The sequence below is a fragment of the Chiloscyllium punctatum genome, chromosome 36, assembly GCF_047496795.1.
Source record: "Chiloscyllium punctatum isolate Juve2018m chromosome 36, sChiPun1.3, whole genome shotgun sequence".
NCBI lineage: Eukaryota > Metazoa > Chordata > Chondrichthyes > Orectolobiformes > Hemiscylliidae > Chiloscyllium > Chiloscyllium punctatum.
In genome coordinates, this window is record NC_092774.1 from 571601 (window position 1) to 587592 (window position 15992).

The 15992-nt window shown below is 51.7% G+C and overlaps 1 protein-coding gene and 1 long non-coding RNA gene across 2 annotated transcripts; both read right to left on the reverse strand.

The window, feature by feature from the left end:
* Nucleotides 1-2394: 2394 nt before the first annotated feature.
* On the reverse strand, nt 2395-3187 carry LOC140461111 (uncharacterized). The gene is made up of 2 exons (XR_011954460.1): nt 3024-3187; nt 2395-2729 (listed from the first exon to the last, which is right to left on the reverse strand). It is a non-coding gene; the product is annotated as an uncharacterized lncRNA (long non-coding RNA).
* Nucleotides 3188-4720: 1533 nt separating this feature from the next.
* LOC140461061 (type 1 phosphatidylinositol 4,5-bisphosphate 4-phosphatase-like) lies at nt 4721-15983 on the reverse strand (the record flags this gene model as incomplete). The annotated part of the gene is made up of 5 exons (XM_072555845.1): nt 4721-7193; nt 10155-10245; nt 10384-10436; nt 10828-10933; nt 15754-15983. Coding segments are annotated over 5 exons (624 nt in total), but the record flags the coding sequence as incomplete, so codon positions are not given.
* Nucleotides 15984-15992: the final 9 nt, after the last annotated feature.

The window sequence follows — 15992 nt, forward strand, 5'->3', positions numbered from 1 at the left end:
GGGAAGATTACAGAGGGTTTGGTTGATACAATGCTGATGGTTATTGAGTTGGGAGGTCATGTTGCGGCTATACAGGACATTCTTTCGGCTATTTTTGGAATACTGTGTGCAATTCTGGGCTCCCTCCAATTATGAAGGACGTTGTTAAACTTGGAAAGGTTCAGAAAAAAAGTTTACAAGGTTGTTGCCAATGTTAGGGAGAGGCTGAGGGGTGATGTTATAGGGGTTCATAAAATCATGAGGGGCATGGATTAGCTAAATAGAAAGGTCTTTTCCCAGGGGTGGGGGAGTCCAATCTAGAAAGTGTAGGTTTAGGGTATGAGATAAAAAGGTTTAAAAGGGACCTAAGGGGCAACATTTTCACACAGAGGGTAGTACGTGCATGGAATGAGCTGTCCGAGGAAGTGGTGGAGACAAATAAAAACCCTGCAGATCTGGAGTCCAAAGTCGACAAGCTGGAGGCTGGAAGAACACAGAAAGCCAGGCAGTGTCAGGAGGTGGAGAGGTCAATGTTTCTAGTGCAACACTTCTGTAGGACTGGGAATGGAGGGAAGGGGAGCTGCAAATAAAGGGGGTGGGTGGGGGTGGGGTAGTGGGCAATGTGGTGAGGTGAGGATATAGGTGCACACAGGTAGAGGGCTACGACCTGGTTGGTCAATGGGAGGAATGTATCTGGTTGGTAGCTGGAAGATAGTGTAGATCAGAGGAGTTTGAAGGGATTGAAGGAAAGAGAAGAGAGTTTATTTGAAATTGGAGAACTCAATGTTGAGTCCTGTAGGCTGTAAGACTGTCGAAGCGGAAGGTGAGGTGCTGTTCCTACAATTTGTGGTCTGATTCGCTCCGGCAAGGGAGGAGACTGAGGATGGTCATGTCAGAAAGAGAGTGGGAAGGGGAATTAAAATAGGCGGTGACTGGGAGGTCATGTCTGCCCCTGTAGGCTCGGCTGAGATGCTCGATGAAATGTCCCCTTAGTTTACGTTTGGTGGAGGTGGTGGCTGGTCCAATCAGAGCACTTAAAAGGCATCAGGATGGGACATAAATAGGAAGGGTTTAGTGGGATATGGGCCAATTTCTGGCAAATACGACTAGATTAATTGGGGATATCTGGTTAGCACAGACAGTCTGTTTCCCTGCTATGCATCTCTGATTCTGTGACTCCATGGCAATGTGTATTTCCGTACGTGCATCTCTATTTTTCTGTGCGTGTGTCTGTGTGTCCATCTTTGGCTACAATAAACACACATTGTGCTGAAGGGAAATTTGAATGAATGAATGAATTCATTAACACGTGATGCCTCAAAGGCTCAGAGACTCTCTAATTCTCTTCCCTCAATCTCCTGTGTTTAAAGTGGGTGCCATGTCACCTTCTAGTGACCTCCTCACACTAGTACACAAGCAAGAGATTTTTCTTTTTCAGAGTAAGTATAAAAGCCGGTGAATCTCTTTGGTTGCAATGTTGTTACCTGCTTCAAGTAATGTCTTTGGAGACACACAGTAGGTTTGTCTGATCAATGTTGCAAATGAGATCTGGACAGAGAGAAGAAAAAACCTATTGATCATCTGAGTTTTGAATTCTTTTCTCACTGAGACTCTGAGAGACTTGGTTGACAAAACTTTGCAGATTGCAGAAAGTCCAATAAAATTCACCATGCCTGCTCCCAGAATAGATCATTCAGGGGTATCTGGATTCAGCTGCAAACAGCATTTCAGGTAGTCTGAGAGTCTATTTCATCAGGTGAGGTCCCGAGGTAGACAATATTGTGAGAAGCCCCGCAATGGGGCACAGTAGCTCTGTGGTTAGCACTGCTGCCTCATAGCACTGGGGACCGGGGTTCAATTCCAGCCTCGGGCACCTGAGTGGTGTTTCCACATTCTCCCCATGTCTACGTAAGTTTGCTCCGGTTTCTTCCCACACTCCAAAGACGTGCAGGTTAGTCTCGATTTGCCATGCTAAATCGGTTAAAGTGTCCAGGGAAGTGCAGGTTAGGGTAGGTTGGCTACGCTAAATTGTCCCGTAGTGTGCCGGTTAGGGTGGATTGACCATGGGGAATTGTCTCACCATGGCCAGGGATGTGCAAGTTAGGGTGGATTGCCCATAGTGTTCAGGGATGTGCAGGTTAGGTGCATGAGTCAGGGGAAATGTGGAGAAATACGATAGGTGACTGGGTCTGGATGGGTAACTCTTTGGAGGGTCGGTGTGGACTTGTTGGGCCGAATAGCCTGCTTCCATACTGTAGGGACACTATTCTATTCTATTCCCAAATTGGTGATTCTTTTCTTCTCGAAATAAGCTGCACTTAATGTAATTCAATAGCATTTACTTTGCCTTGAAATAACTACAATTGCAATCTCAGTTTCATTTGAGTGTATGTTCTGCAATGAATTTAAAGGGAAAATGGTGAATTGCATTTATTTTCGTGTTTCGTTTAATCATACAAAATTAATTTCTCTATGTGATTCAAAGGACACAATGTTGAGGCGGGGCGTCACATTCTATTGGTCAGTTCTTCCATCGGTCAGCGCAGATCTCTCTCACTATTGGTCCTTTGTGCCAGAGCCGTCATCTTCGATTGACCAGGCCGGCCTTCGGTCAAAACGGATCGCCGTCCTCATTGGTGAGAGTAGCCGTCCATCAAAGCGGTGTTCGCTCTCGATTGGTCAGATTCCTGATGAAGGGCTTGTGCCCGCAATGTCGTTTCACCCGCCATCAGTCACGCCCCACTCTCTGTCTATTGGTCAGACGTACCATCAGTCAAGACCGCTCACGCTAACTATTGGTCAGCTGCCACGTCAGTAACTCGCTATTCGCGTACTCTCAACTGTCGATCCTTGCTCTCTCACTATTGGTCAGCCATAACGTCAGTCACTGACCCTCTGTCCCCCGATTGGCCAGGCTTAAGGTCAGTCACGGCCCTCACATTTACTATTGGTAATAGCTGTTGCCAGTCACCTCACTGTTGATATGGCCGATAGTAAGTCACCGCCCCTCACCCCGCTACTGCTCAGGACTGTTTGCCACTCACCCTCACTGAATCGCAGATATCGGCGATTAGAATCGAAGAGTGTGGGGCTCGAAAAGGCAGCATCCGAAGAGCAGGACGATCGGCGTCGCGAGCGTAAGGTCTTCATCAGGAAATCTGATGGGTCAGAACTGCTGTCAGTCAAGAGCCGTCCCCCTTACGATTGGCCCTTCCTGTTGTCAGTCAGCGGCCCTCTCCCTCATGGATGGTCAGAATGGGAACCCGTCACCGCCCACAGCCTCACGATTGGTCAAAGCTTTCGTCAGTCACCGCCCGTCACCATTGGCCAGGTAACACGCTAGTCACCGCCTGCCCCTCTCCCTATTGGCCGGCGGCATTGTCAGTCACCGCCCATCTCCACTGGTCGGGCAACTCACCACTCACTATCACTATTCGTCACCGCCTTGTCAATCAGCTCCCCCACTGCTAGACGGGCTGCCGCCAATCACTGAGCGTCACCATCCCCATTGGTCAGAGCTCTTCATCCGCAGTGCTGTTGTCAGTTCCCGCCCCTCACCCTCACCATTGGTCAGAGCTGGCGCCAGTCACTGCCGGCCCCCGTCCCTATTGGCTGGGGCCGATGACAGTCACTCTTAGAGAAGGGCTGGAAAAGCACAGCATCCCAGGAGCAGGGAAATCGACCTTTCAGGCAAAAGTCCTGCAGCAGGAATGAGGCAGTGAGGGAGGTGGGGTTGGGGAAGAAGGTAGCTGAGGGTGCAATAGGTGGATGGAGGTGATAGATCGGAGGGGAGGTTGGAGTGAGGAGATGGGAAGGGAGATTGGCAGGTAGGACAGGTCATGAGGCTGGTGCTGAGCTGGAAGGTTGGAACTGGGGTAAGGTTGGGGTGGGGGGGTGGGGGAGGGGGAGAAAGAGAAGGGGAAATGAGGAAACTGGAGAAGTCCACATTGATGCCCTAGGGTTGAAGCATTGCGAGCCGGAAGATGAGGCGTTCTTCCACCAGGCGAGGGAGGGAGTGGCAATGGCGGAGGCCCATGCCCTCCGCAGAGTGGGAGGAGGAATCGAAATAGTGGGCCACGAGGCAGTGGGGTTGATTGGTGCGGGCGTCCCGGAGATGTTCACTGAAGCGCTTCGCGAGTAGGTGTCCAGAGAAGGTTCAGCTGGCCGATCCCAGGGATGGAGGGACTGTCTGACGAGGGAGGGTTCAAGTCAGTTGGGGCCTGTGTACTCGTCGGGAGCCAAGAAGAATGAGAGGCGACTGGATTGAAACAGAAAATTTTTGGGTTGGGGGGTGGGATCTAGACAGGGATGACATGGATGGAGGTCGTTTCCCTTTTCCCCGTCATGCGGGAGTGTCTGCGACCCAGAGGGGCATCATCTCAGATGCAACTGCAGCCGGGGTGGGGGGGGGAATTTCTTCCCTTTCCGAGGGGAGTGAATCTGTGGGATTCGTCAAGGGGAGGGAGAGAGGGGGAGAGAAAGAGTGAGAGAGAGAGAGAGAGAGAGAGAGAGAGCGCAAGTTAAAGAGAGGAAGGGGGATCAAGGGGAAAGGGCTGCAGGTTGGGGCATTGAGGGTATTCAAGGTTGAGATAGAGAGAGAGAGATGGGGTTTCAGGGGGCAAGGGCAGGAGGTTGGGAGTTGAGGAGGGTCAGATCAGTCAGAGCTGACTCAATAGGCTGCTGCTGGCACCTTATGTCTCTGGGCTCTTCTGTAAAGAGATGAAATTCCCAGAGACTCGAATGAAGATCTAAAATTGTTTTAATTTATTATTACATTCGAGCAAATTTGGATTTCTCGAGAATGTTTCAGACAGAGCTTATGATACAATGAGCATACAGCGGTTAACATGATGGAGCCGGACAGAGATGGAGATTTCGTTACAGGATGAAGACAGACAGACAGCTGTGGGGTGCCTAGGATGGAAAGTCCAGTCACCTCCAGAAGGTGGAGGCTTGGGTACACAACAGGCAGGAAGTGGAGGAGCCAATCAACAAGACAGCGTCACCCTGGAAAAAAGCCATCGTCACCCAGTGTCGTCAGGCGACAGGGCAGTGTCACCCCAGCAACAGGACAGCATTACCCAATGTCGTCCAAGTGACAGAACAATGTCACCCAGGCAACAGTACAGCATCATCCAATGCTATCCAGGCGACAGGACAGCGTCACACAAGCAACAGGACAGTGTCACCCAGCGTCACCCTAGCAACAGGACGGTGTCATCCAGACGACAGGACAGTTGTCACCCAGCATCACCCTGGCAACAGGATAGTGTCATCTAGTGTAACCCCAGTATTTTACAAAACCGGGACACTTGGAGTTTGTATAAATATGCAGAGACAGAGAGACACCACCACTGAGTATGGGGAACACAGAGAGGAAAGGAACCCTCTCCCGCCCGGTGCAGCAATTATCCAGGACCCTGGAACCTTAGGGCACCACATATACCAGGAGAACCCTGTACCCCCACACCCACCTCCAACAAGACCGACTAGCGAGGGGGAGGGAGCAGCTTCGAGGGGAGAGGGGAGTCAGTTGTTGCGGGGGCTGGGGGGGTGTGTGATGTCACAGTGTAGGAGAGGGGGTATCATTTTGTAGCGGAGGGGTCTCAGTTTGAAGTGACAGGGTAGTTTGTTGGGAAGGGTGGGGGGCGGTCAGTTTGGAGGGTTGTCAGTGTAGGGGAGGTGGTGGGATGTCAGTTTCTGTGGGGTGGGGAACTGTTTGTAGGGGAGGGGGGCCAGTGGCGGGGAAAGAGAGGTGGTCAGTTTGTAGTGGGGGAGGGGGGGTCGGTTTGTAGGGAAAAGGGAGGGGTCAGTGTAGTGGAGGGGGATCAGTTTGTAGTGGGGGGGTCAGTTTGTAGGGAAAGGGAAGGGGGGGTCAGTTTGCAGTGGAGGGGAGTCAGATTGTAGGGAAGGGATGGGATGTTCAGTTTATAGGGAAAGGAGTGGGATAGTCAGTTTGTAGGGAAAGGGGAGGAGGTCAGTTTGTAGGGAAAGGGGAGGGGATTTGTAGGGAAAGGGGAGGGTTCAGTTTGTAGGTAAGGGGGGGGTGTCAGATTGTAGGGAAAGGGAAAGGGTGGTCAGTTTGTAGGGAAAGGGGAGGAGGTCAGTTTGTAGTGGATGGGGGTCAGTTGGTAGGGAAGGGGAGGGTGAGGGGTGGGTCAGTTGGTCATGGGGGGGATCAGTTTGTAGGTGGACAGGAAGCGGGGTCAGTTTGTAGGGCAAGGATTGTCAAATTTGCAGGGGTATTGGCGCATTGTTTCGGGGATGGGAGGGGTCCCATTTCCAGGGAGTGGTCCCCTTTCCAGGGAGCAGAGACCCCAGTTACGGTTCCGTTCATTGGCGACAGCACCTCCTTCTGGTCCTCCTGGAGGAATGTGTGGAAATGCATTTCAAGGGAGGGAATGAAATGGAGTGGCGATCAGAGACGCTGCCCCCTGGGGACAGGAGGCTCTCAACTTAAAGCAGGGCCCGGGAGCTGGAGGACAAATCTGGACTGGAGCGAGGAATGAGTTCCCAGACATGTCTCACATTCTTGTGCGTCCATTTCAACTACCCTCCCATGGAAGAGGGGACAGCAGTGAATGGAGACAGAAGAGAGTGGGGGTTGGGGAGGGGCTACGAAACGGAGTATAGTTGGGGCTGGGGACTTGTATTAGAGGTGGTGATAGGATCCTGTATTGTGAGAGGGTCTATGGCAGGTGGTCATGGGATCCTGCGCTGTGAGAGGGTTCATTGCAGACAGTGACGGGATCCTGACCTGTGAGAGGGCTCATTGCAGGCAGGGATGGGACTCTGTAGTGTGAGGTGCTTATTTTTCCAGACATTGACAGGGGGCTTGTAGTGTGAGGAGGGAGGTGGGGAGGATGTGGGCTACAGGGCAGGGGAGGTTATTGCTGACAGTGACCGGGGGAGGTGGGCTCTTTAGCGAGAGACCCTGCTCTGCCCTGCTCACTCCCTCGGGACATGGATGGTCAGGAAGGGGACTGTTCCAATCACATCCCCACAACTCCCTCTCCCACCCCTTCTGGCCCCCTCACCCTCGCCCACCTCCTGCGCCTCCCCTCGTCACGTCAGGAGAAACTCTGGATAGGGTGGCTGACTTTCAGACAGCCCCAGTAACAGGCGCGGGCAAAGCAGCAGAGCGAGAGGACCATGAGAACAGCCCAGCCCGCATAGATTCCATGGTATCTCCTGGCCTGCTTCCACGTAGATACCTGAGAGAGAGGTGGGGGGGTGGGGGGTGGTGGGGAATGAGAGAGACAGACAGAGGAAGAGAAATTACCACTTGACACCCTCAACAAACAAGGCTGCACGGGGAAAGCAGCACCGATAGGAGATCTCGTGAAATCAACTTGGTCAAACTGCAAAACAACCAGTTTCAAGTCGACAGGCAGGAGGCTGGAGGAACACATCCCCACCACCTCGTTCCTCACACTTTTCAGGTGCTTGAGTCCTGAACAAGGGTTACACACAAAACGTCGACTTCTCGTCCCCCTGATGCTGCCTGGCTTGCTGTGTTCTTCCAGCCCCGTGCCTGTCTACTTTGGATTCCAGCATCTGCAGGGTTTTTTCTCGTCTCTACTAAACAACCCGTTCAAAACAGCCAAAAAAAAAACTAATTAACGATCACGCGCATTCCCCCAGCTCAATTTAAGGCCGAAGTTTAAAACATTATGTTTAAGTAACTTGCAAATTCAAGGAAAATGGAGATTTTGGATAAAGAATCCACCCCCCCCAAGACTCCTTGGCTCTCGGTTGAGGAGGTGGGGGGGGCGGGGTAGCAGGGGAGTGAATGCACTGGCGATGGAAGGAAGATCTGAATTTGAAAGAAAATTGTGAGTGGTGGGTGTCGCTGTCTGGGCCCAGCCTTTCTCCCACTCCCTGTCCCTAGTTACCCCCCTTGGGAAGGGGGGGGGGGGGTGAGCTGCTTCCTTGAACTGCTACAGTCCATGTGCTGTCTGGTAGACCCACAACCTCCCTCAGGGAGGGAATCCCAGGATTCCTACCCAGCCACACTGAAGAAATGGCCAAAATATTTCTGAGTCAGGACTGTGAGGGGCTAAGAGGGGGGTCTTGCAGGGGGCTGGTGTTCCAGTGTATCTGCTGCCCCACCCCCTCACCCTTATCCTTCAGGATGGAAGAAGTGGCTGTGCGGTTTTGGGAAGGTGCTGTCTGAGGAGCCTCGGGGAGTTTCTGCAGTGCATCTTGTAGACTGCAGCTACTGAGGGTCGGGGGTGGGGGGGGGGGTGAAGGGAGGGAATGTTTGTGGGTGTGGATCCAATCGAGCGAGAGGCTGCTTTGTCTCTGGACGATGTCGAGTTTCTAGAGTGTTGTCAGAGCTGCCCCCCCATTCAGGGGCAACTGGGGAGTATTCCCTCACCCTCCAAACTTGTGCCTTGTCGATGGTGGGACAGGTGTTGGTGAGGGAGTCAGGAGGGGAGTTACTCGCTGCAGGATTCCCAGCCTCTGACCTGCTGTGTTTAGATGGGGCTGGGTCTGGGTCAGTTTCGATCAATGGTAACTCCCAGAATATTGTGGGGGGATTCAGTGATAGTAAGACCATTGAACGGAAAGGGGACGATGAGTTAGATTTTCTCTTGTTGGAGACAGTAACCGTCAGGATGTTGATAGTGGCAGGGGGAGGGGAGGGGAGTTCAAGAATGGTAATGCCATGGAATGTCAAGGGGGTGATGGTTAGGTTCTGTCAGTGGAGATGGTTATTACCTGACATTTATAGATTCATAGAATCCCTACAGTGTGGAAACAGGCCCTTCAGCCCAACAAGTCCACATTGACCCGCTGAACAGCAACCCATCCAGACCCATTCCCCTACATCCTACATTTTACCCCCTGACTAATGGACCTAACCTGCACTTCCCTGGGCACTATGGGTAATTTTGCATGGTCAATCCACCCTAACCTACATTTCCCTGGCATTACAGGTAAGTTACCATAGCCAATCCTCCCTAAACTGCACCTTCATGGGCACTAGGGGTAATTTAGCGCAATCAATCCACCCTAACCTGCACATCCCTGGGCACAATGGGTAATTTAGCTTGGCCAATCTAACCTAAACTGCACATCCCCAGGAACTATGGGTAATTTAGCATGGCCAATCCACCTTAACCTGCACATCCTTGGACACTATGGGTAATTTAGTATGGCTAATCCACCCTAACCTGCACATCCCTGGGCACTATGGGTAATTTAGCATGGCCAATCCACCCTAACCTGCACATCCCTGGGCACTATGGGTAATTTAGCACGGCCAATCCACCCTAACCTGCACATCCCTGAGCACTATGGGTAATTTAGCACGGCAAATCCACCCTAACCTGCACAACCCTGGGCACTATGGATAATTTAGCATGGTCAATACACCCTAACCTGCACATCTGTCAGGGGAAACCCCAGCACCTGGAGGAAGTCCACACAGACACGGGGAGAATGTGCAAACCCCACACAGACAGTTGCCAGAGGGTGGAATTGAACCCAGGTCCCTGGCGCTGTGAGGCAGCAGTGCCAACCACCAAGCCACTGTGCCACCCTGAGGTGGGGGTGAAGCTGACTGTGACTGACGTGGTTTGATTCTCTCTGCTTGGAGATGGCAAACCCCTCAGGATGTGGATCGTGGTGGATTCACACACAGTAACACCACTGAATGCCTTGGGGCAATGGTGAGTTGGACAACATTTTAAAGACACCTGGATGGGGACATGAACAGGAAGGGTTTCGAGCGACATGGGCCGAGTGCTGGCAACTGGGAATAGGTTTACTTCGGGTATCTGGTCAGCACGGACAAGTTGGGCCGAAGTGCCTGTTTCCGTGCTGTATGACTTACTGACTATCTAGCAATCTCGGGGACATGTCTGTAATACTCAAGTTAAATCCAGATTCGGTCTGTGGTAGGGCAGCCGGGAAACGGAAATCAAAATGGAGGAATTGCGCGCACGTTTCGAAAATCTTGTGTTGACTCTGGGAATAGATCGGCTTCACGTCCAGCGCTCTCCCTCCCTTACCCACAGCAGGAAACGCGGAGGAGAGCAGATCTCAGGGGATAGTACAGGGCGTGCAGAGGTCACTAAACTCCGCAGTGTCTCGGACACCCGTACGGGAGGGGAGCAAGGACTGGTGGGGGAATTAGAGGCAAGGAGTGGCAATAACTCGGTACTCACCGCCACGCCAGCAGCGATAACAGCGAAGAGTAATCCCACCATGAATATCCACATACATCGCCGCCGCGGATACTGCCGGCCAATCGAGGAGCTACAGGACAAACAGAGAAGTCCCACATCAGATGGAGAGGGGGTGGGGGTGGTCATGGGCAGGGTATGAACCCGTGGGTGCGGGCACGGGCACCGTGTTGGAGCGCGAAGCCGAGGAAGAGATGGAGGGGTTACTTACACGTGTCGACAGTGAGGACAGCGTGCCAATGTCCTGTCTGTGAACTCTCGCCACTGCAAGGCACACAAAACAGAACAGGTCACCAGGACGGTACATGGGTAACTGCGTAGCACAGATAGATCACCCAGTCCCCGATGCACACGCACAGACTCGTCCTGAAGCTCATGCGCACAGCACTGTCCCCCGCATGCGCACACATGCACACACAGCCCTGCCCCCGACACACATACACAGCCCCGTCCCCAGCAATCACGCACACACAGCCCTGCCCCGACACACACACACAGCCCCGTCCCCAGCAATCACGCACACACAGCTCCCCCCTGTCCCCAGCATACGCAAGTACACATTCATGCACACAGACACAGCCCTAGCCCCAACTGGGCAAGGTGGCACGCACACAGACAGACAGAGTCCCGTCCCCGTCACTAACTCACACCTTACCAGGAATGTGTTTTTACAATGCCCGCAGATAACCCGGGTTCCAGACGGCTGGGGCTCCGGGCTGGTTGGTCCGGGGTGGATGGGTCCCAGGTTTATTATCCTCTTACTGAGTGCACAACGTCAGATGGAGGTGGGGAGAGAGAGAGAGGAGAGGGGAAGACAGAGTTCAGATCAGAGGAGACAGAAAGCACAGGGCAGTCAAAAGATACATGCACACCATCGCGCAAATTCCCCACCCCTCCCCTCAAGCCTGCAGCATGGGAACAGGAGGCCATTCAGCCCCTCTTTATTGGCTTTACTCATTCATTGGATGTCACTGGCTCAGCTAGTATTATTACCCTGTCCCTAAATCCCCCTCAGGCATTTTGAGAGTCAGTCCCGTTGCTGTGGATCTGGAGTCACATGTAGACCTGGAAAGGAAGGAGGCCGTTCAGCCCCTCCCACCTCCTCCAGCCTGTTACACAGGAACAGGAGGCCGTTCAGCCCCTCCCACCTCCTCCAGCCTGTTACACAGGAACAGGAGGCCATTCAGAACTATCTCCATGAACGATCACACTGAGGCCACAATTGATCTTTCGGAGTGTGTCGTGTTAAAACGTGACTGGGTGCTTCCCTCTTTGATCAAAGTCCACGTGATAATCAAACAGAGTCGACTGTGCCTGAGAAATGCCTTAACTCGGTCAGTCATTCAGCTGCTCTCACTACACACCACCAAAGCCAGGGTGAGGTGATGTGCTGCTGGTACTAGCGCCGCACTGTTAATCCACGGTCCCAGGGAAGGTTCTGGAGACTGGGTTGGGAATCCCGCCTCCGCAGAGGGGAGGACTCAAATTCATTATCAACATCGGGAATGAGGAATCTAATACCGCCCACGATTGTCAGGGGAAAACCCCATCTGGCTCACGAACATCCTTCAGGGAAGGAATCTGCCTTCTTTACCAGGTCTACATGTGACTCCAGATCCACAGCAACGGGACTGACTCTCAAAATGCCCAAGGGGGATTTAGGGACAGGGTAATAATACGAGCTGAGCCAGTGACATCCAATGAATGAGTAAAGCCAATAAGTACTGAGAATATGCACATCTCCAATCCTACTTCCAATGTTACCTTAGAATCAACCACAAGACACTTCCTGCCACTGGCGGATCTGAAATCCCCATTACACTGACTTTGTCCTTTCCCGTCCTCACCCCAGTTTCACACTGACTCCACTTCCCCAGGCTCCAGCTCACAAGACATATTTACAATTCACATCATACCCACATACATGAATTGGTGTGTCTCAGTTTCCCCACCCCCACCCCCACCACTTTCTCTCTGGCTCTGTCTCTATCAGGGAGCTATCTATACACTAACTGGTGTCTCTCAGGGAGATATCTCTACACTGAATAGTATCTCAGTCCCCTCACTTGCAGGGAGATATCTGTACACTGACTGGTGTCTCTCAGTCCCCTCTCTCTCTCAGGGAGATATGTATACAGTGACTGGTGTCTCTCAGTCCCCTCTCTCACAGGGAGATATCTGAGTACAGACTGGTGTCTCTCAGCCCCCCCCCCTCTCTCTCTCAGGGAGATATCTGTACACTGACTGGTGTCTCTCAGTCCCCTCTCTCTCTCTCGGAGATATCTGTACACTGACTAGTGTCTCTCAGTCCCCCCCCTCTCTCACTCTGAGATATCTGTACACTGACTGGTGTCTCTCAGTCCCCCCTCTCTCAGGGAGATATCTGTACACTGACTGGTGTCTCTCAGTCCCCCCTCTCACAGGGAGATATCTGTACACTGACTAGTGTCTCTCAGGGAGATATCTGTACACTGAATAGTATCTCAGTCCCCCCACTCTCTCTCAGGGAGATATCTGTACACTGACTGGTGTCTCTCAATCCCCTCTCTCTCAGGGAGGTATCTGTACACTGACTGGTGTCTCTCAGTACCCCCCCCCCCCCTCTCTCTCTCTCTCTCTCTCTCAGGGAGCTATCTGGACACTGACTGGTGTCTCTCAGTTCCTTCTCAAGAAGATCTCTCTGCACTGGTGTCTCTCAGACCTCATTCTCTCTCTCTCAGGGAGAAGAATGTGCATTGACTGCAATCTCTCACTTGTGTGTGTGTGTGTGTGTGTGTGTGTGTCTCTCTCAGAGATACCCACACACGGACTGGCGTCTCTCAATCCTCTCTCTCTCTCACTCAGGGAGATATCTGTACATTGAATAGTATCTCAGTCCCCTCTCTTTCAGGGAAATACCTGTACACTGACTGGTGTCTCTCAGTCCCCTCGCTCAGGGAGATCTTTGTGCACTGACTCGTATCTCAGGCCTCTCTCTCTCTCTCTCTCACACAAAGAGGTAGCATTACATTGACTGGACATTGTAAGCTGCCTCTCCCTTTTTCAGGAAGTTATCTGGACACTGACAGATGTCTCTCAGTTCCCTCTTTCTGTCTTAGGGACCTATCTGTGCACTTACTGGCATCAGTCAGTTCTCTCTCTCTCTCTCTTTCAGAAAGATATCTGTACACAGACCGGCCTCCCGCAGCCCCCCCCCCCACCCACTCTCAGGGACATATCTGTACACTGACTCAACGCTCACTCGCCTTTATCAATCTCAAGGTTGTATCCGTACACTGACTTAACTCTCACTCCCCTCTCAGGGAGATACCTGTACACTGAGTGATGTCTCTCAGTCCTCTCTCTCAGGGAGATATCCGTATAATGACATAACTCATTTTCCTCTCTCGGAGATATTTCTTCACTCACTGGGATCAATTACTGTCCTCTCTCACTATCAGGGAGATAACTGTACACTGACTGGTTTGTCTCAGTCTCCTCTCTCATTGAGGGAAATATCTGTACACTGGCTGGCATTTCTGTATTTCCCCCCACCCCCTTCTCTCAGGAGATATCTGGACACTGACTGATATCTCTCAGTCCCCTCTCTCTCCCTCAGGGAGATATCTGTACACTGACTGGTGTCTCTCAGGGAGATATCCGTACACTGAATAGTATCTCAGTCCCCCCTCTCTCTCTCAGGGAAATATCTGTACACTGGCTGGCATTCCTGTATTTCCCCCCACCCCTTCTCTAAGGAGATATCTGGACACTGACTGGTGTCTCTCAGTCCCCTCTCTCTCTCAGGGAGATATCTGCACACTGACTGGTGTCGCTCAGTCCTGCCCCTCTCTCTCAGGGAGATATCTGTACAGCGACTGGTGTCCCTCAGTACATCCCCTCTGCCTCTCTCAGGGAGGTATCTTTGCAGTGACTGGTGTGTCTCAGTCCCCCCTCTCTCTCAGGGAGATATCTGTAGGCTCATAGAACAACACAGCACAGACCAGGCTCTTTGGCCCTTGATGTTGCACCGACCTGTGAACTAATCTAAGCCCATCCCCCTACATGATCCCATCATCATCCATGCGCTTATCCAAGGACAGTTTAAATCTCTCTCATGTGGCTGAGTTGACTACCTTAGCAGGTAGGGCATTCCGCGCCCTTCCCACTCTCTGAGTAAAGAACCTGCCTCTGACCTCTGTCTTAAATCTATCACCCCTCAATTTGTAGTTATGCCCCCTCCTACAAGCTGACATCATTACTCTAGGAAAAAGACTCGCACTGTACGCCCTATCTAATCCTCTGATCACCTTGTATTGTCTCTATCAAATCCCCTCTTTGCCTCCTTCTTTCCAAAGAGAGCAGACCCAAGTGTCTCAGCCTTTCCTCATTAGACCTTCCCTACAGACCAGGCAGCATCCTGGTAAATCTCCTCTGCACCTTTTCCAATCCTTACACATCCTGTAATGGAGCGACTAGAGCTGTACACAATATTCCAAGTGTGGCCGCACCAGCGTTTTGTACAGTTGCAGCATGATATTGCGGTTCCGGAACTCAATCCCTGTACCAATGAAACCTAACACACCGTGTGCCTTCTTCACAGCACTATCCACCTGGGTGGCAACTTTCAGGGATCTATGTACATGGACTCCAAGATCCCTCTGCACATCCACACTACCAAGAATCGTACCATTGACCCAGTGCTCTGCCATCCTGTTATTCCGCAAGTGAATCACCTCACATTTACCTGCATTGAACTCCAATTGCCACTCCTCAGCCCAATTCTGCAGATTATCTAAGTCCCCCTGCAACATTCTTCCACACTGTCCACTGCTCCACCAACTTTAGTGTCACCTGCAAACTTACTAACCCATCCACCTATGTCTACGTCTAAGTCTTTTTATAAAAATGACAAACAGCAGTGGTCCCAAAAACAGATCCTTGTGGAACACCACTAGTCATCACCGGACTCCAGGCTGAATATTTTCCATCAACGACCACTCGCTGCCTTCTTTCAGAAAGCCAGTTTCTAATCCAAACTGCTAAATCCCATGCCTCTGCATTTTCTCCAACAGCCTGCCATGTGGAACCTCATCAAAGCCTTTACTGAGGTCCATGTACATCACGGCAAACTGTCCTACCTTCATCCACATGCGCGGTCACCTTCTCAAAAATCTCAGAGGTTTGTCAGACATAACCTGCCCTTGATGAAACCATGTTGACTATCTGAAATCAACTTGTTACTTTCTAGATGATTATAAATCCGATCTCTTGTAACCCTTTCCAAAACTTTTTCCTACGACAGATGTAAGGCTCACCGGTCTATAATTACCTGGGTCATCTCTGCTGCCCTACTTGAACAAGGGCACAACATTTGCAAACCTCCACTCTGGGTACTAAACCTGGGAGACAATGACAACTCAAACACGAAAGCCACTGACTGGTGTCTCAGTTCTCTGTCTCTCTCTTTCTCTCTGTCTCAGGGACATATCTGTACAATGACTGTCATCTCTCAGGTGCCCCCCCCCCGCCCCTCACTCAGGGAGATATCTGTACGTGAACTGGGGGGTGTAGAAATGGAGTGAAGATAGTGGTGTCTCACCAGTAAGGTCGTGGGCAGGCAATTCTCTGAGAAGTGACTTTACAGATGAGCAGACAGTTACAGGGACACCGAACATATTTCTTCCCAAACGGAGCATTCTTAATGGGCTGCAGCGAGGGGAGAGAGAGAGAAACACAGACAAGCGTGAGAGAGAGGACAAGTGACTTGGGCTGCCCAGGAGGGAGCGAGCGAGGGAGACGGGAGGTCAGAGAGAGTGAGAGAGCGCGAGGGGAGATGGG